Source organism: Pan paniscus, chromosome 5, assembly GCF_029289425.2.
Source record: "Pan paniscus chromosome 5, NHGRI_mPanPan1-v2.0_pri, whole genome shotgun sequence".
In the NCBI taxonomy this organism is placed as follows: domain Eukaryota; kingdom Metazoa; phylum Chordata; class Mammalia; order Primates; family Hominidae; genus Pan; species Pan paniscus.
The window spans coordinates 151638297-151657946 of NC_073254.2; the positions used below are offsets into that span (position 1 = coordinate 151638297).

The 19650-nt window shown below is 38.9% G+C and overlaps 1 protein-coding gene across 1 annotated transcript in view; it reads left to right on the forward strand.

Annotated features, from left to right (window-relative positions):
* ENPP3 (ectonucleotide pyrophosphatase/phosphodiesterase 3) overlaps positions 1–19650 on the forward strand; it is a 102770-nt gene that overhangs the window by 4250 nt on the left and 78870 nt on the right. Inside the window, exons 2-4 of the mRNA XM_008953010.4 lie at positions 5030–5257; positions 9256–9331; positions 17822–17944. Coding sequence (XP_008951258.4) covers positions 5180–5257; positions 9256–9331; positions 17822–17944 — 277 coding nt within the window. The 5' untranslated portion in view covers positions 5030–5179. The remainder of the gene's footprint in view (positions 1–5029; positions 5258–9255; positions 9332–17821; positions 17945–19650) is intronic.

Consider the following 19650-nt stretch of genomic DNA (forward strand, 5'->3'; position numbering starts at 1 on the left):
ATTACAGGTGTGAGTCACTGCATCCAGCCAGGAATAAGTTTCTAGAACTTGAAAGACTCAAAAGAGGTTGGGGTTTAGAGTTCAGTTAGAGAAATTGTTATAGCCAAAAATATGGCTAGCAACTTGGCAATGCCAACCATCTTCACTATACCTACTTGTATTATACATAGGTAGATTCCTTGAGGTTTATTCATCTTAGGACTTGAAGGACTGGGATGTGTCCCTATTATCATATCCAAAATTTAGTGACTTAGAGATAATCTAATAATCTTTGATAATTCTTAAAAATGAAGAATCCAATGTCCAGAATCACTTAATTTGTAACACAGACAGTCACTTACAAGCTAAGCCTTTATCAGAGGCCCCCTGACTTCCCCACCTAGGATTTTTTTGTGTGTTTTTCAGGGTTGAAAGGGGATAGGGATATACTCACTATGTACCCACAATATTTTTAATTAAAAAAAAAGAAAAGGGATGAGGGATGAGGATGAAGGAAGAGAGAAGTGAAATTCTGGCAGTGTAGAACATAAGGAATCACTTAGTAAAGATACAGAGTAAGAGTCAGTAGTATGTTGGTGATATGGTTAGGCTTTGTGTCCCCACCCAAATCTCATCTTGAATTGTAGTCTCCACATGTTGAGGGAGGGAAGTGATTGGATTCTGGGGGTGGTATCCCCCATACTGTTCTCGTAATAGTGAATTTTCATGAGATCTGATGGTTTTATAAGTGTTTGACGGTACCTCCTATGCACACATTCTCTTCTTTCTCCCGCCACCACGTGAAGAAGGTTCTTACTTCTCCTTTGCTTTCCACCATGATTGTAAGTTTCCTGAGGCCTCCCCAGCCACGTGGAACTGTGAGTCAATTGAAGCTCTTTTCTTTATAAATCACCCAGTCTCAGGTAGTTCTTTATAGCACTGCGGAAACAGACTAATATACTTGGTATACAAAACTGGTATAGAATCAAGTTACATTTTGGAAAATACCAGGAAGAAGCATCTGAAAGGGCAATTGGAGTGTCAGAACCAGGTTAAGAGCAGGCTCTGTGGCACAATGGATAGTTCATTGGACTTTTGCCTACATTGAAAGAATGAGGTTAAGCTCAGCAACTAATGCTGATGCTTTCGCTGGTTAGGCCTATAGGTGGAATTCATGAAGTTGGGGGAATACCGCACTAATTTTTAATTTTTCTAATTCTGAAGCCCAGGCTCACCTGATTGTGGCAGTGGGGAATGTCCAAAATATGTAGGACCGGGCAGGCCGGCAACTCAGGCTAATGCTGCTGTTTTAGGAGTGAATTTTTTCTCTGGTAAGCCTGTTTTTGCTCGTAAGGACTTCAACTGATTGGATGAGGCGCGCTCTCACATTATTGAAGACAATTTCCTTTTTTAAAGTCAATTAATTATAGTTGTTACCATATCTACAAAATATCACAACATCACTCTAGATTAGCATTTGATTAAATAACAGGATAATATGGCCTAGCCAAATTGACACACACAGCTAATCATCACAGCAGGAAGGAAAAGTAGGATCCCCAGCAACTAGAGGTAAGGCAGAGTCAGTGCACTGCCGTGAGTGCAAGTAGGCAATCAGAACCCAGAAACCCATAAAAATGGAAGGCACATAACAAATGATTAGATAAAAGCCATAGATCCGAGGAATCCCCTAAATTTGAGACAAATTATGACATAGGTTTGGTCTTTGTTTTTAAAAAATCATAATGATTCAACAGCAAAATACTTTGAAGAAGGAACCTGGTGGTATTTCACTTCTGAGATATCACTAAAAGAATTGTGCGTAAGTGACCAAGTCCCTTTGGTGGTCCTCCGACCTTATCTGTAAAATCCAAAAGTCTGATTAGAATAATGACAGGATGTTTGCAGAAAAGAATTTGAATGTAAAGTGTTTAGACTGCTCTGGGCTGCATATCAAATCACTAAGAGGGATATTTATTTGTTTGTTTGTTTGTTTATTTATTTATTTTGAGACAGAGTCTCACTTTGTTGCCCAGGCTGGAATGCAGTGGCATGATCTTGGATCACCACAACCTCTGCCTCCCAGGCGCAAGCGATTCTCAAGCTTCAGCCTCCCAAGTACCTGAGATTAGAGGCACCTGCCACCATGGCCAGCTAATTTTTGTATTTTTAGTAGAGATGGGGTTTCACCATGTTGGCCAGGCTGGTCTCAAACTCCTGACCCCAGGTGATCCACCTGTCTCAGCCTTCTAAATTCTGGGGTTATAGGTGTGAGCCACCATGCCTGGCTAATTTTTGTATTTTTAGTAGACATGGAGTTTCACCATGTTGACTAGGCTGGTCTGGAACTCCTGACTCAGATGATCCGCCCGTCTCAGCCTTCCAAGCCTTCCAAAGTGCTGGGATTACAGGTGTGAGCCACCACGCCCGGCCGGGATATTTTAAAAATACTGCTGCCTTAGCCAAAACTACAGAAGATCATTAAACTGAAGTGGAGCCTGGGCTTCAGAATTAGAAAAATAAAAACTTAAAAAAAATACTTCTCTGAGTACTTCTAAGTTCATCCAGTGTGGAGAGTCAGGTGCCCAAATTATTCAAATTTTTTTTTATTCTGGTTTTTAAGCACATAATACTCCATGTGATTCCTGGAAAGAAATCTGCAAGAACCTGGATTTGGTTGTCTTTATGGCATCTTCTAGTTCTAAAATGAATTCCTTCTGTACCAACAACTAATGCTGATACTTTTGCTGGTTAGGGATATAGGTGGAATTGGTGAAGTGGGGGTATACTGGACCAAGGGAGTGATGGAAAAGATGAGCACAAACCCATAACGCCAGAAAAGGAAACGTGGCTCTCATGCTGCAGATTTATATTTTATTTATTTTTATTTTTTCATTTTTTTATACTTTCGAGACAGGATCTCACTCTTGTTGCCCAGGCTGGAGTGCAGTGGCGTGATCTCGACTTCCCGGCCTCAAGTGATTGTCCCACCTCAGCCTCCCGAGTAGCTGGGACTACAGGCATGTGCCACCATGCCTGGCCAATTTTTTGAATTTTTAATAGAGACGGTTGTTTTGCCTTGTTGCCCAGGCTTGTCTCCAACTCCTGGACTCAAGCAATCCTCCCGCCTCAGACACCCAACATGTTGGGATTACAGGTGTGAGCTACCACGACTGGCTATTTTTTATTTTTTGTTACAGGGCCTTGCTCTGTCTCTCAGGCTGGAGTGCAGTGGGGTGATCATGTGGCAGGCCAGGTCTCACAAACAGGCAGGCCTCCATAATAACTGTTTCAGCACTGACTGAATGGTTAGGTTAAATATTAAAGGCTGAGAGAGTCAGTGCCCTTACACAAAGTCCAGAACAAGTAACAAAGGCCCACCAAGACTCTTTCCCAGGCCTTCCTGGGCCTTGAAGCATGACAAGATAATGAAGGAATACTCACACTCCTTGTGACAAGACAGTCTTCGGGAGATTCCCAGCAGCTGCCGGGTGAGGTTTTCCTGGAGACTCTCCCCAGGGCTATCCCATGTGCAAAACCACACGTCCCTCTCCCTACTGGGGAATAACGGAGATCGGGGTGGACGCGCTCAAAGGGTAAAACCAGATTTATGCCGGGAGCCTATTATTTTCCCATCTGGGCTTGTTAAGCCATTTGCCTGGTACTGCCAGGGAAGCAATAGGGCTCGCTTATACACCTGCTTTGCATTTGGTTAAGATCAGGTTTTGAGTGGGTTTTGAGTTTGTTCTGCCCGAGTGCACCCCCTCTCTTGTCTTTGTCTGAAATCTGTCTCTGCTTGTTTGTGTATCTGTCATGGCTCACTGCAGCCTCAAACTCTGGCCTCAAGGGATCCTCACACCTCAACCTCTCCAGTAGCTGGGACTATTGGCATGCACCACCATGCCTGGCTAATTTTTGTTGTTGTTGTTATAGAGACAGAGTCTCCCTATGTTGCCCCGGCTGGTCTCCAATTCCTGGACTCAAGCAATCCTCTTCCCCCTGATTTTCAGAAATAGTGTCTAAATTCTATGATTTAGACATGTTTAGTTAGAGTAGTGACGCAGTCATTGTATTTATATTAGAATACATTCTTTTCATATTTTTTTTCTCACTGCTTTTAGGGTTGGAAGAGTTTAGTTAGTTAGAGTAGTGTTTTCCAAAGGGTGTACTGCAGTCTACAGGATTTTGATAATCTTTTCATTAGAGGAGTATTCAAGCTTTATTTAACCAAGGGGGTTGTCATAGAACTCATGTTCCATGGAACCAAACTTTGAGAATCACTGCCTTAGGGTCACTGAAACTAGAAGAGTTTAGCATCCACTATTTGCTAAAATTCTCTTTGACCAACACTATTATTAATTTAGCTTCTTTCATCACCAAACTGTAACCCCTTTCCAGCATGGAGTACACATGCTAGGATGCACCAGTCTAGATACATAAGAAAATAGTGAATTTAAATTGATTAGTGAAAATTGCTTGGATTTGGGGAGTTAGAAGTCTTGGGTATCAGTTCTAGTTCTGGCACCTAGTAAATAATTTTGAGCAATAAGTCATATATAATAACTTAATTTAAATAATCAGAGCCTTAATTTGCTCATCTAAAAACAAGAATAAAATGTTTATAAGGGATATTTTTAAGTTTGACTTGAGCTAATGTGTATAAAAACTTGTCAAATTGTGAACACTGTAAAAAGCAAGACATAATTATCACAGAACTAAGTACTTTATATTGGTTCAGCAGAGTTTCAGAATTTCTACTGTTGTCAAAGCACATGTTTTGCTATGTTGATTTTCAGCTGCTATGAAGTTTATAGAAAAGCGGAAAGTCTGAAATTTCTGTGACAAGGCTTTTTGTTCGGGGTTATTTTTAAAGAAAACAGAAGATCGGATTGCATTAAAATTTGATGATTGTGTTATTCTTGTTATATATGTCTTGACTAGTATTTAGTAAAAGTTATAAGGAAAAAAGGAGCAGTTGTCTGCAATATACTAGAAATGAACTTTAATCTTTTCACACGATTCTTATTACAACATTTTTTCCTCTCTCCAGATTGCCCAATCACTGAAGAGCTATGATCTTCCTAAACAGTTAAAAGTCAGGCACAGCTATGTAACTCATACAGTTTCTCTTTGCCAGACTAGACTAAAGAAGGAGCACTACTTTATTCTGATAAAACAGGTCTATGCAGCTACCAGGACAATGGAATCTATGTTGACTTTAGCAATGGAACAACCTGTTAAGAAGAACACTCTTAAGAAATATAAAATAGCTTGCGTTGTAAGTACAATTCTTATTTTTAGTCTTTCTAGTTTTGTGACAAATGTTAAAAGTATATGATTTCCCATTTACATTTCTTTGTGTTGCTATTAAAATGTAAACTTTTAAGTAACTGTATTCAGTATTATCCCTTATGAAAACTCTAATGCAAATTAATATCTCAAATCATATTTTACATGTAAGAAATTTGAGTAACAACAAGTTAACATTACGTTAAACTCAAAAGTTGGAATCCATGACAGAACGCTTTGTGGCGCTGATTTTTTGCATGATTATAACTACCTCTCAATCACTTTTTTATTGCATGAGTATTTTAAGACAAGAAAGTGAGAAATTAAAATCATTGTACCCTATTATTTGCTGAACCAACAATTGTATCCTATTTTACTTCACTCCTAGAGATAGTCTCTTTTGCCTATTTTCTCTTTCTTGTAATTTCATGTGGTAAGATCTCCTGCCACCACCCCTCACCCCCAAATAAATTTTCCTTGATTTTATTTTCTTTTTTCTTTTTTTTAATTTTAAATTTTTTTCTTTTTCTTTTTACTCCAGAAATACGCTTATCCATTTCCTTGATTTTATTACTCTCTCTTTTCCCTTTGCCATCAAACTTTTGGGGTAAAGAGGGCTCATTTCATTGCTTCAGTTTTCTCAGCCCCCAACCATTCCTTTGTGCTCTGGCTTTGTTTCTACTGTACTGAGTCCCTGACTCAAAAGTCAGTCCTCCTCGTCCTTCACCCACTTGAGTGTTCATAACAACAATAACTTCCTGGTACTTTCTCATTTTGAATTATTCTCTCCCCTTGCTTCTACCATGACATTGACATTTTCATTTTATGACTTTTTTCCTTATCTGCATTCTTAGCCAACAATTTATCTTTATTCTCATGAAAATTACAACACAAGCTTCACTAAACCCTATCTAAGATCTCTTAAGAAATCTCATGTTCTCTAATAGTCTTTTTAATTTTAATTTTATTTTTGAGACAGGGTCTCTCTCCGTTGGGATCTTACCTCACCACAACCTCTGTTTCCCAGGCTCAAGTGATCCTCCTGCCTCAGCCTCCTGAGTAGCTTGGACCACAGGCACATGCCACAAGGCTCAGCTAAGTTTTTGTGAGTTTTTTTCTTTCTTTTCTTTTTTTTTGTAGAGACTGGGTTTCACCATGTTGCCCAGGCTGGTCTCAAACTCCTGGATCAAGTGATCTACCTGCCTCGGCCTCCCAAAGTGCTGGGACTACAGGCATGAACCACTGCACCTGGCCTCTAGTGTTTTCCTCAGCCAAGAATTCCAAGTAATCCACCAGCTCTGACTTTTTGCCCAGTCTCTGTCACACAATTTCTTTTTTTTTTTAATTTTATTATTTTGGTAATATGTATATTTTTAGAGACTGGGTCTCGCTATGTTGCCCAGGCTGGTCTTGAACCCTGGGCTCAAGCGATCCTCTCATTCAGCCTCTTGAGTAGCTGGGGACTATGTGTGTGCCCCAGTGCACTAGCCTGTTTCAAATGCCTGCTTCCTGACTCCTGACTCAGTACCTTACACCAAAACTAATTGCATTGTTTTTTCACACCAGTCTTGCCGCAGCTTTTCCCTATATCCCGTATTTTAAGGTCACCGCTATTCTCTGTCTCTCCAGAATTGTTTCAAGAAGTAAATAAAATAATGTAAAACAATGTGTGTAAGTATTAAGCCTAGTAACAAAGTAAATCCTCAATATATTCCATTTATTCTTTATCCTTCTGAGAATTTCAATTTCAGAGTGCTCTTTATAGCTCTTATGCTAATATTTATATATATATATATATTTTTTTTTTCTCTCTCTCTCTTTTTTTTGGAGACATGTTCTCGCTCTGTTGCCCAGGCTGGAAGACAGTGGCATGATCATGGCTCGCTGCAGCAACTCAGGCTCCAACTTTGGCTCAAATGATCTTCCCATCTCAGCCTCCCGAGTAGCTGGGACTTCAAGCATGTTTATTATATTTATCCTAGCTTATCAATTCAGGAAATTATAAAATCTTCCACAGCAAAATTTGTGCATCATTAATTTCCCTTCTTTGTATCTCTCTAGTGGTTTTTGAGTATATATAATGAAGTTCAATATTTTTAAATCATTGTTTCAAAAGTACCCTGATGTCTTCAAACTTTTACTAAAGTTTCACTTAAACATTTTGAAGGTATCTGCTGTGTTTCTAGCACTCTTTGTTTAGCCCGGTTAAAGCCAAATGATGTGCTCTCGGCAGTTTTTGATGTTCAGAGTATTCTCCCCACTTTGTGCACAGTGTAACATAGTTTAAGATACATGTGCACCCCAATATCAAGAAGCTTTTTTGGAATTACATATTTATAGTAAATGATTATAAAGGCTTAAAAATAAACTTCTTAGGCAGGGCACAGTGGCTAGTGCCTATAATCCCAGCACTTTAGGAGGCCGAGATAAGAGGAGCTCTTGAGGCCAGGAGTTCCATACCAGCCTGGTCAACATAGTGAGACCTCCAACTCTAAATAATAATAATAATAATAAATAAATAAGCCTTTTACTCTCAAGGAGCTCACAGAATAATGTAGAAAACAAGCCACAAATATATGGAACAAATACAAAAATTATGAGGAAACAGATTCTAACATTAAATATTGTGAAGTTTTAAAGCATCTTAAGAACAGCTAGATGTTGTTGATTTTTCTAGCAAGTTTGAACAGCAAAAGTACCACAGATAAGGTGTAAACCAAAATATGTTAATTTGTAAGTCTATGATGTGTGAGGTTTACCAGAAGGAGTTCCCCAACGTTGTTTTTCTGCTTTGTAGTCACTCTAGTTTCAGTCGACTGTGTCTTCTAAGCATCATGACAAGGGAGGAACTGCTAATGGTGTTATTTAGTAAATGCTTGTGTTCATTTTTTCCTCTCCATCCTCTCCACTGAATGAACATGTACTGAAAGGTCACTGACCCTTGGGCTAACTTTGAGACTTCATATAAGAATTGTTTTCTTAGTATTGTAACATAGCTTCCCAATTGTTGAATTCACTTCCATTGTAAACATTAGGTGTGTTAATTTTCCAGTTGACTTTCAGAATGAAAACAATCCTCAAAAAAAATAATTTATGTAGTTCTTAATTATCTAAGCAAAATCTGATGTTTTTTTCTTTTGTGAAAGTTATTTTTTGTGTCTGAAACTATAACAAAGGTTATTGTAAAATACTTTCCTAAGTAATTTGATTACGTGTCTTTCTGCCATTCTTTATGACAACATACAGTATTCAAGCCCTGTCATCCAGCATGCTTATCTCTGGACTTCATGGAAGAGGAAAGAGGGCAGCTAGAAGAATTCTTTTTAATTTTATCATAGTTTAATCTAATCATAGCATAAAGTTCGTTACACCAAAGGGCTTTGTCAGCAGAGCGATAATGAATGACATAAACAATCTTTGGTCAGGCAGTTTCCAAATTATCCTAAGTGGTTTGTATGAGTGGAAGACCAAAACAGATTATTTGCTAGTTAACTATTTGGACAATGTATTTTTACATATGTTAAATATTATTATCATCCTGTGATAGAGTAGGAAAAAAAGCCCTGCTCCCTTAGAATGAGGCAGTTAAGGATTTAACAGTTCTGCAATTCTTTTCAATAAATGATCACAAATGGCTGCCTGGTTTAAAAAAAAATGGCCCAGAAAAATGGTTTTATGGTTTTAATTCTTAACTTTAACTCAATTTGCAGTTAAGTTCATTGCATTTGAATGGTAAATGTGTTTGAATTTGAAGATCTGTAATAAATGGTATCTTTAAATTCTTCCAAAATATTCTTTCTTAATTTCAAGCATTAAATAAAATACTATACCTCCAGTTAGGCCAGATACTAGATCATTGTTGGATCTGGTATCTGGCATAACTAGTGTGCTGCAGGTACTTGGAGAGAATACTGAGAAAGGGTGGTTATTTGTATCTTTGTAATTTTTAAAAAAATTATAAAAGTTACTTTTTCCTTTTTGCAATAGGTTCTTCTTGCTTTGCTGGTGATCATGTCACTTGGATTAGGCCTGGGGCTTGGACTCAGGAAACTGGAAAAGCAAGGTATACCCCTCAGCCTTTTCTCAGAACATTCCCTTATTTCTTCTCTCTTCTGGCCTTAATTCATTAAAATGTATCTCCCATCCCAAGCCTCCTCTGTCCTCCATGCAGCATTCTGCTTCCAGACATCTCCCTCTCCCCACTCTACTTATCGGGAGTCCACATCTGCGGTTGGCATTGCTCACTGTACTTTCTGGACTTTACTTTCTCACCCTGCTCATTTGAGACTCATTATCATTCCAGTGTTTTTCTCTTACCTTTCTCCACCCTGTTTTTTTTTTTTTTTTTTTTGGCAAGATCTCACTCTGTCTCTCAGGCTGGAGCACAATCTCCACTCACTGCAGTTCCTCCCTGCCCTCAGGTGATCCTCCCATACTTGAGCCTCCCAAGTAGCTGGGACCACAGGTGTGTGCCTCCACACCCGGCTAATTTTTGCAGTTTTAGTCGAGATGGGGTTTCACTACATTGCCCAGGCTGGTCTCGAGCTCCTGGGCTCAAGTGATCCACCCACCTCAGCTTCCCAAAGTGCTGGGATTACAGGTGTGAGTTGCCGCGCCTGGCCCTTCTTCATCTTTATAATGGACTTTGGTAAGTGGATCACAGCCTTTTCATTCTGCTCCCACTGTCATTTTCAACATCTGATGACAAAGTATCTAGCCACTTAGTCTTAAAAGTCTTTGTTGCTTCATTCCCATGACCTCCTGCCACCACCCTGTACCTTGACACCACGCTAGAGTTGTTCTACCCCTAAAATCTCCTGGTTCTTGATTGGACAGTGCCAAATTCTTGAAAAGTAGTGCATAATAATATCTTCAAAAATTTTTTTCTTATAAGAAGCAAAGAAAAATAGGAGAAATATGTCCCAAAATATAAAATACCTCACATTCCTTTTGCTATATTTCATTATTATGGATAGTAAATGCACCACTTACAAATGACAATATAAAAAGAATTACCTATAATCTTTTTACATATTGTTTTGTTACTTTTACTAAGGTGAAGTATGAGGCCAGTTGCTAGATCATTCATGTCCCCCCGCTTTTTGTTGTTTGTTTTTTGAGACAAGGTCTCACTTTGTTGCTCAGGCTGAGTGCAGTGGTGTGATCACAGCTTACCGCAGCCTCGATCTCCTGGGCTCAAGTGATCCTCCCACCTCGGCCCCCCAAGTACCTGGTATACAGGCATGCACTACCACACGTGGTTAATTTTTTAATTTTGTGTAGACATGGGGTCTCACTATGTTGTCCAGGCTGGTCTTGAACTCCTGGATGCAAGTGATACTCCCGCCTTGGCTTCTTTTAAGCATTGGGATTGCTGGTGTGAGACACTGTGCCCAGCACCCTCACCCTATTTTTGCCTTTGTAAAATTTTTATGAGCAATAATCATACCTCAAATAAACCTCATTGGCTACTATACTGCCAATGCACAAAGCTCTGGCCCCATTTTTAAATTTGACTAAAACCTTCTAGTGTGACTCCAGTGGAGTAAGTCTCATTGCTGCAGCATTAGGAAGCCTCAGTAAGGTTAACTGATAATTTTCCAGTCGTGTGTCTACTTGAGAAACACTCAGCTTCCCTAGTATGACCTAGGAGCACAGTAGAACTGAAAAGTTGAATAATTGCTGGAAGATTACTATCTTCTCTTGTCACTTGGCTGTTGTGTTTCTGGGCCATGGTGCCAGTCCTTGATCAAAGAAATGTTGACAGGCCATTTCAGTGGTATTGTTTTGATGTTAGTACACACAAATGGGCATCACTTCTTGGCTATTTTACCCCCTAAATCACATAAATTGATTGCAGAAGGCATATCTAATGTCTGAACAAAACCTCCTTTTGTTCCAGCTCTTTCATTCACTTTAGTACACCCATTGGCTGGCTTCCCAGAGTCATTTTTCCTTGTCCTCGTCCTTTCATCTGAGTTGATCAGCCCTATGTGGCAGCATGCTCTTCCGTCTCCCTGGCAGGGCATTGGTAATTAACTCCAGCCCCTTTTTGCCAGCATCCTTAACATAGTCATCCTCTTTATTACTCATTTTTCCACCGCATCTATTCTCCTAAACCCCAACCCTGGGTCATTTTCACCATTTTCCACTCCAGTTAACTCACCTTCCATAGGCAATATGTATTTTTTCTAATGTGAGTTTTAAAATTTGTGCATGTTCTTACAGATTTACTGTCATGACTACACGTATTTTTTGATTGAACATTATGTGCTTGGTATTATTACAATTACTGGAGATGAAGTGGTGAAGACAAGAGACAAAATCCTTCCAGGAGTTTATATTTTAGCATGCAAGACAGACAATAAAAATATAAATAAACAAAATATGTATATAATAAGATAAAGTGCTAAGAAATAAGTAAAGCCCAAAAGAAAGAATCAGGGTCGTCCGTGTGTGTGTGTGTGTCTGTGTGTGTGTGTGTGTGTGTGAAATAACTTTTGAGTAATGACTGAAGGAAGTGAGACAGAAACATAGGGATAGGTTGGGGAGGAACATTCCAGGTCAGAAGGACTGTCAAGTGCAAAGGCCAAAGGCAGGACCTTGCCTGGCACGTTCCATTTAAGGAATAACAAAGAGGCCATGAACTAGAACTAAAAGGACTAGAGGGAGGTGGTCATAAAATGAGATCTACTAAATAAAGAGGAGCCCGATCAAGTAAAGGTTAGTATGTCAAAGCCTGGTCTTCAACTTTCATTCTGAGTGTGACAAGAACTGATTGCAGGATTTGGGCAGAGGAGTGATATGCTCTGGTTTGCTTTTTAATAGAATCCCTAGGGCTGCTGTGTTATGAATAGATGGTAGAGTGAGAGCAGAAGTAGAGAGACCAATCAGGAGATTATTCCAATAATCTGGGTAAGCCTTATGTCTTAAACCAGGGCAGTAGCATTGTAGCTGGTAAGAAGTATTTGGATTCTGGATCTATTTTGATGGGGTAGATAGATTTTATTGAAAGACTGGATTTGGAGTAAGAAAGAGGAGTCAAGAATGACCCCAGAATTTTTGTATGAACATCTGGAAACATGAATTTCCATAACTGAGTTGGGGCAGATTGTAGAAGGAGCTGGTTTGGGGAGAAAAATCAGGAGCTCAGTTTTGGACCTGTTAAATTTGCTAGTTCTATTGGATGTCCAAGCGCAGAAGTCAAGAATGTAGTTGAACATATGAGGCTAGCTTTAGAGGTGAAGTCCTGCCTGGGCATGTACTGTGGTGCTTGTCAGCATATGTGGGATTTAAACCATGAGACTGGGGTAGAACAACCTTAAAGAATTGGGGAGGTGAAGGGGAAAAGCAAAGAAAACTAGGAAGGAGTAGCCAGGAATGTGAGAGGAAAGCCAGGTGACTATTGTGTTCTAGAAACCAAGTGCAGAAAGGTTTTATAAGAGGAGAGTGTATGAAAAAACGTAAAGACCATTTATGTAAATGGTTGTGATGTATCTAAATCTACATATTTTTTTTCTAGTTTTTCATTGAGCACTTTTTGAGACCCATCAGAATTGCCATGCATACATCTGTTCTCATGCTTCTACTGTGTGTTACTCTTTGGCATGTACCCAACTTGCCAACCAACCTATGCCCTCTCTTGGTGCTGAACACCCAAATTGGCTTTAGTTCCTCACAACCACATAAATACTGCAGGTTCCCTTATAAACCTGTGTGATAACTGCTTTGCCATAGATCAAGGAATGAAGTTTCAGGAAGTTAGGGTTTTCATCTTCTTAACTCAGGTATGTAGTCCCAGGTTGCTTTCTAGAATGGCTGCCTCAGCCTACCCTACCTTCCTTCACCTTACCTCTCCACCAGCCATTGCCATTATTCAGCTCTCTAATTTTTGGCAGTGTGCAGTTGGGTATAGAATAAAGTCTTTCATTTTAGTTTCTATTTCTCTGCCCTGTTGCTCTAATCCATGTTGGTTGCTCTCTTGGTCTGGTGGATGGTTGATATTTCCATTAGCCCATCTATTGTGTTAGATCCCATGATTTTAAAATCTCTTTCTTCTTGTTTCATTTTCTCATTTTGTTGAAGAACAACTTGATAGCTTCCTAAAACAGGATGCATGAGAGAGATAACTTGAATCTTTGTCTATGTAAAGACGCATCATTCTAACCTAACACTTGACAGTTTGGCTAGGTGTTGAATTCTAAGATGGAAATACTTTGTTTTTCTAGAAATCTGAAGGTATTACTTTACTGTCTTATAGTATCCAGAGTTGCTTTTAATACATTTGGTATTTTAATAAATTTCTGATTAGTGATCCTTTGTAGGTTGCTCATGATCTCTCTGTGGAGGCTTTCAATATCTCTTAATCCTATTGATCTCTTAGTGTGAGTTTTGCCCTGGGAAACTTGGTGGACAACTATGGTCTAATAATTTACGCTCTTCAATTCTGGGAAATTTTATAATATGATTTCTTTCATAACATCAACTCCATTTTCTCTTTCACTTTAAGGCCTTACCTCCCTGTTCTAAGATCAGTTAATTAGTAGCCTTAGTTACATCTGCACAGTTTCTTGGTCATGTAAGACAACAGACTTGAAGTCTCAGCAATTAAGACTTGGAATCGTCTTGTGGACCACAATTCTGCTTACCATATCTCTACTGAATTTTTCTTTACTTCCCTCATATTTTTACTTACAAGACCACCCTGAATGTGGGGTCTTTTTAAAAAATTATAGTTCTCTTTCTTATTTTGCTGACGCAGTATCTTCTCTCTTTTCTGAGGCTCTCAATACTCTGTGTGTGTGTGTGTGTGTGTGTGTGTGTGTGTGTGTGTGTGTGTTGTTATTTTAACTCTTTTACTCCCTGCATTATTTCCTTTTCAATCAAGTTTTTCTTTGATGTTGTTTGTTCAGTGTTTGTCTTTCATGTAGGTTGCTATCCTGCTATCCTCAAATGTCTGGGGACCATCTGTTCATTTTCAGAGTAAGAGTTGTTTTTTCTTATCATAGTTACCCTCCTGTATGTCTGTTGTCTCTGTGATGAAAGCCACTCCTTATTCCTCCAGATTATGAGCCTCCTAGTCTGGAGTGGGAGGCAGGGTGAGTAGTGACTGCTCCACATCCAAGCTTTTACCAATTCTCCTATATTTAGCTTTGTGCCTGTTCCCCTCTTCTCTTACCTAATGACGCCTTGTTTCTCTTACTTAATGACCTTTTCTCTTACCTAACGACACCCTGGGACCTCCCTTCTAGGGTCCTAGGGGAAAGCTCTTGGCTTTTTTTTTTTTTTTTTAACTTTTCCAGGACTCCTTCCTCTTAGGCACCTAGTTGTTGCTTCCTTCATTCTGCTATTTCTGTGTTTCAAAATTCTTTTTCTGCTTCTATCTTCGATTTGATTTAGAGTATTCATATACTTTTATAAACTGTTTTCCTCTTCTTTTTGTGAAATTTTGTGGAATTTGAGGAGATGGAAGAGGTAAATGAGTTTTATCAACCAGCTACTTTTTTTTTTTTTTTTTTGCCTCTTGAGTAGCTAGAACTAAAGGCACGTGCCACTGCACCCAGCTAATTTTTGTATGCTTTGTAGAGACGGGGTTTCGCCATGTTGCCAAGGCTTGTCTCAAACTCCTGAGCTCAGGTGATCTGCCTGCCTCGGCCTCCCAAAGTGCTGGGATTATAGGCATGAGCCACTGCACCAGGCCTCAACCAGCTACTTTTAAAGAGAAAACTGTATTCTATTTTGTAGTTTGCTGTTTTCAAATAATAACATAAGCATTTCTCAAAATCATTAAAACCATGAACAATAATGTGTTAAAATAACTTCTACTGGCATCCAGAAATGCTTATAATGTTATTTTATGTTGATATAATAATTTAATAAATCCTCCCTTTAATGTACATTAAGACTGTTTCAGTTGTTAAAATATTTTTGTAATTATGTATAACACTATGGAGAACATTTCTCAACATAGATCTTTGTATGTTTCTTTAGTATAAAGTCTGGAAGTGAAATGGCTGAAATCAAAGGATGTAAAGATTTTTTTAATTAATTTAAGATTTTAAACATACAAAAGTAGGAATACTAATTTAATAAATGTCTATGTATTCATCATCTCACTCTATCAATTCATGACCAATACTGTTTTATTTATACCTTTCTCCATAACCTCCTCTACATATTATTTTGAAGCAAATACTTGACATTATTTCATTTCTATAAACATTTCATTGTGTATTTCTAAAAGATAAATTTTTTTAATGTTTCATAATATTGGAGATAAATATTTTAAAGAAAATGTTCTCCACTTTGTAGATAGACTTTTCAAAGTATTATTAGTTTTGCATGGGTAATATAATCTCATTATTTATTTAAAAGGGTTTCTTCCACTGCCGTATAATAGCTATCATGTTTCCCTCCTCAGAAATAGCTAAGATTATCATCACATTATTGTATATTCTTGTAGAAATTTTATAACAGCAACTTTGTATTTGTGTTTTCATGTACTCCTTTTGCCTTTCTGTCTTTCTTTATCTTTCTTTCCTTAAAATTCACATTTTACAGCTTTTGCTTCATATTGTCAAATAACCTTCCTGAAAGTTGTGAATTTATACTACGAACAACTGTTTATCTCATTGATTTGTTAGTAAAAAATGATCATATTTTTCTTATGTTCACTAACTTTTTACAGTGTACTTTGAAAATCATCTGAGTCTTCTGTTTGATGTTTTTTGGGGTCAAACTATAGTAGGATGAATTCAGGAGATCTAATGCTCTGAGAATTATTACTTTTAGTGCCTGTTATGTCAGTCCTCATTGTCCTTAACCTTTCTTGCATATTTTGAAAATGAGTATTCTAAAATACTGTCCTTAACCACTTCACTCCTGAGACATTTCTGTTTTGATAAGCTCCTAAAATTTTTTTTGTATATGTTGTGAGGCAAGAATATCAAGAGATTCCTTACCCTGTATAGCTGGCCAGTTGTCCCATTACTATGTGTTATTCACTGTTACTTTGCAGATACCACTTAAAAATTTTTATTATATAAAGGCTCTACAATTATATCTGCATTATTTATCACTTCATCTGCAATTCCCAGCACAGTGCCTGAAACATAATGATGCTAAAATAAATATTCATAGAATAAATTAGTAAATGAATTAATTTAAAACTATGCAGTGGTTTTCAAGGGATAGAAACAAGTTGTGCATAGTTGAACTTTCCTAGACACACTATTATAACCTCCTTGCCTTCAAACGACTCCTTCAGGATGCAAAGCAGAAAGCAAGTATCATAGGGAATTATAGATAATTTTCAATGGGAATGCATAGCAAGGAGAAATGATATTTAGCTGGGCACACACTCCTCGCACAATAAGAACTACAGAATTCCCATTGCTTCTTATTCCTAATATGCTGATGACTCCAAGTCAGTATCTTTAGTTTATGTCTCTCTTTCCTGAGCTTCAGACTCAAATATTCAGACCCCCTCCTAAATATGTATTTGCTTAGATATCTGGAAAACTGAACTTCCCTTTTTTCAGTGCCTTTGCCTTACATTTTGGAAGTCATCCTTGGCTCATGCCTTTTCTTCACTCTTTATATAAAGCTGAACTGAAACTAATTGCACTTTAATTTCTCTTAGCTCTATTTACATCTTCCTTATGTCTACTGCTACTATCTTCCTTCAAACCCTTAACATTTTTTTGGAGCGGGTAAAAATTTCTTGCTTAGTTCAAGAGTTTCCATCCCTACCCTACTCACCTATTTTCCAGAGTGACTTTCTAAAACACAGATCTAGTTCATTACTCTCTGCTTACTCTTTAATGGCTTCCTGTTACCAAAGGTTGGGCTTCAAGCTTCTTAGTATGGCATATGCAACTTTCCTCGCTCTAGTCCATCTCTACCTTTGAACTCTACCCCTTAGCCATCATAACCCATCTGCTGTTCTCCAAACATGCCTTCCTTAGCTTCACTGATTTTTAAAATCTTGATCCTTTCCCAAGACTCAATGGTGTCCTTAAATCCCCTTGCTAGTTTTTGTCCCACCCCTGTGTGCTCCCATGTACTCCTTGTACATGTCATTACTATTATTATTATTATTGAGACAGAGTCTTGCTTTGTCGCCCAGGCTAGAGTTCAGTGGCACAATCTCAGCTCACTGCAACCTCTGCCTCCTGGGTTCAAGCAATTCTCCTGCCTCAGTCTCCCAAGTAGCTAGGACCATAGGCGTGCACCACCACACCTGGTTAAGTTTTGTATTTTTAGTAGAGATGGGGTTTTGCCATGTTAGCCAGACTGGTCTCAAACTCCTGACCTCAAGTGATTCTTCTGCCTTGGCCTCACAAAGTGTTGTTATTACAGGCATAAGCCATGGCACCTGGCCATATCAGTGTCATTATTTATTACATTGTATTGGCAGATCCTGCAGCACCATAAAAATCATCTAGTTGTCTGTCATAGTCTGTGCTGTGTACTTCCTGTGTGCTTCCACTGCTTAGGTATGAGATATCGAATAGCTCCTAAATGTTCAGGCCCTATTTCCTTTACTTTGTAGGCAGCTGCAGGAAGAAGTGCTTTGATGCATCATTTAGAGGACTGGAGAACTGCCGGTGTGATGTGGCATGTAAAGACCGAGGTGATTGCTGCTGGGATTTTGAAGACACCTGTGTGGAATCAAGTATGAGTTCTGAGAATAAGTTTATTAGCATGTTGCTTGTGTCACTATTAATACATGTCAAATTTTTTTCTTTTCTTTCCTTTTTTTTGAGACAGAGTGTCACTCTGTTGCCTAGGCTGGAGTGCAGTGGCATGATCATGGCCAACTCCAGACTTGATCTCCTGGGTCCAATTGATCTTTCCACCTCAGCCTCCTGAGTAGCTAGGACCACAGGCATGCACCACCACACCTGGCTAATTGTTTTTAATTTTTTTGTAGAGACAGAGTCTCACCATGTTGCCTAGGCTGGTCTTGAACTCCTGGGCTCAAGCAGTTGTCCCACCTTGGCCTCCCAAAGTGCTGGGATTATAGGCATGAACCACTATGCCAGGGCTGTGTCCAAATTTTCACCTACATACCTTGTGTATTAGTTTCCTAAGGCTGCCATGACAAAGTACCACAGACTGGGTGGCTTAGCCAACAGAAGTCCGTTTTCTTACAGTTTTGGAGACTGGAAGTCCAACTTCTAGGTGTTGACAGGGTTGGGTCCTCCTGAAGACTCCAAAAGAGAATCCGCTCCATGCCTCTCTCCTAGCTTCTGGTGGCTGCTGGCAATCTTTGGCCTGTGGCAGCACAGCTCCAGGCTCTGCCTTCATCTTCACATAATCTGTGTCTCTTCACATAGTCTTTCCTCTGTCTGGGTCTATGTTTAAATTTTCCCTTTTAATAAGAACACCAGTCATACAGGATTAAGGTCTACCCTAATGACCTCATTTTACTTGATTATTTACAAGTAATTTTTTTTTTTTTGAAACAAAGTCTCACTTTGTTGCCCAGGCCGGATTGCAGTGGCACAATCTTGGCTCACTGCAACCTCCACCTCCTGGGTTCAAGCGATTCTCCTGCCTCAGCCTCCCAAGTAGCTGGGACTACAGGAGTGCACTACCAAGCCTGGCTAATTTTTGTATTTTTGGTAGAGACGGGGTTTCACCATGTTGGCCAGGCTGGTGTTGAACTTCTGGCCTCAAGTGATCCCACTACCTCGGCATCCCAAAGTGCTGGGATTACAGGTGTGGGCCACTCCACCCAGCCTCGGCAAGTAATTTGGAACCATTTCTAAATAAGGTCACATTCACAAGTAATGGGGGTTGGGACTTCAACATATTTTTAGAGGACACAATTCAACCTATAAGACCTATACACAGTCTTATTATCATTTCCTCCTTAACAATGCTAAATACAGAATTCACACTTTATTTAACCGAGGTTGAGGAATAACAGGCTATGGTAAATGAAATGCTGTATCATTACATACGTTTCAATGGAGTTTTACTATGGCTTAAGTTCAACATCTTGTTTGTTTCATTTGCAGTGGTTCTCAAACTTCGAGGTGCAATAAAACTCTCTTGGAAAGCTGGTGATTCTTGATCATTCTGATGCCAGTATTCCACAGGGCACAACTTGAGAAATGCTGTTCTCTAGGTGGAAAAGACAGCTTACAATGTTTAATTCCCTAAATAATCTGGGAAGGTGGTGGTGGGGGGGTGTCCAGTGGTTGGAGGAGAGTGAAGATTAGAATAGTAGAGTTCCTTCCATTATGTTCCCTGAAAAGGGCAAGAGGGAGAGGATAACCCAGTATAGATAGAGATCTGTGTTCCCTTTACTTAATCTCCAAAAATCTTTTCTTTCTATGTAAATGAGAAATGCTGGGGAAGGAAGAAATCTAT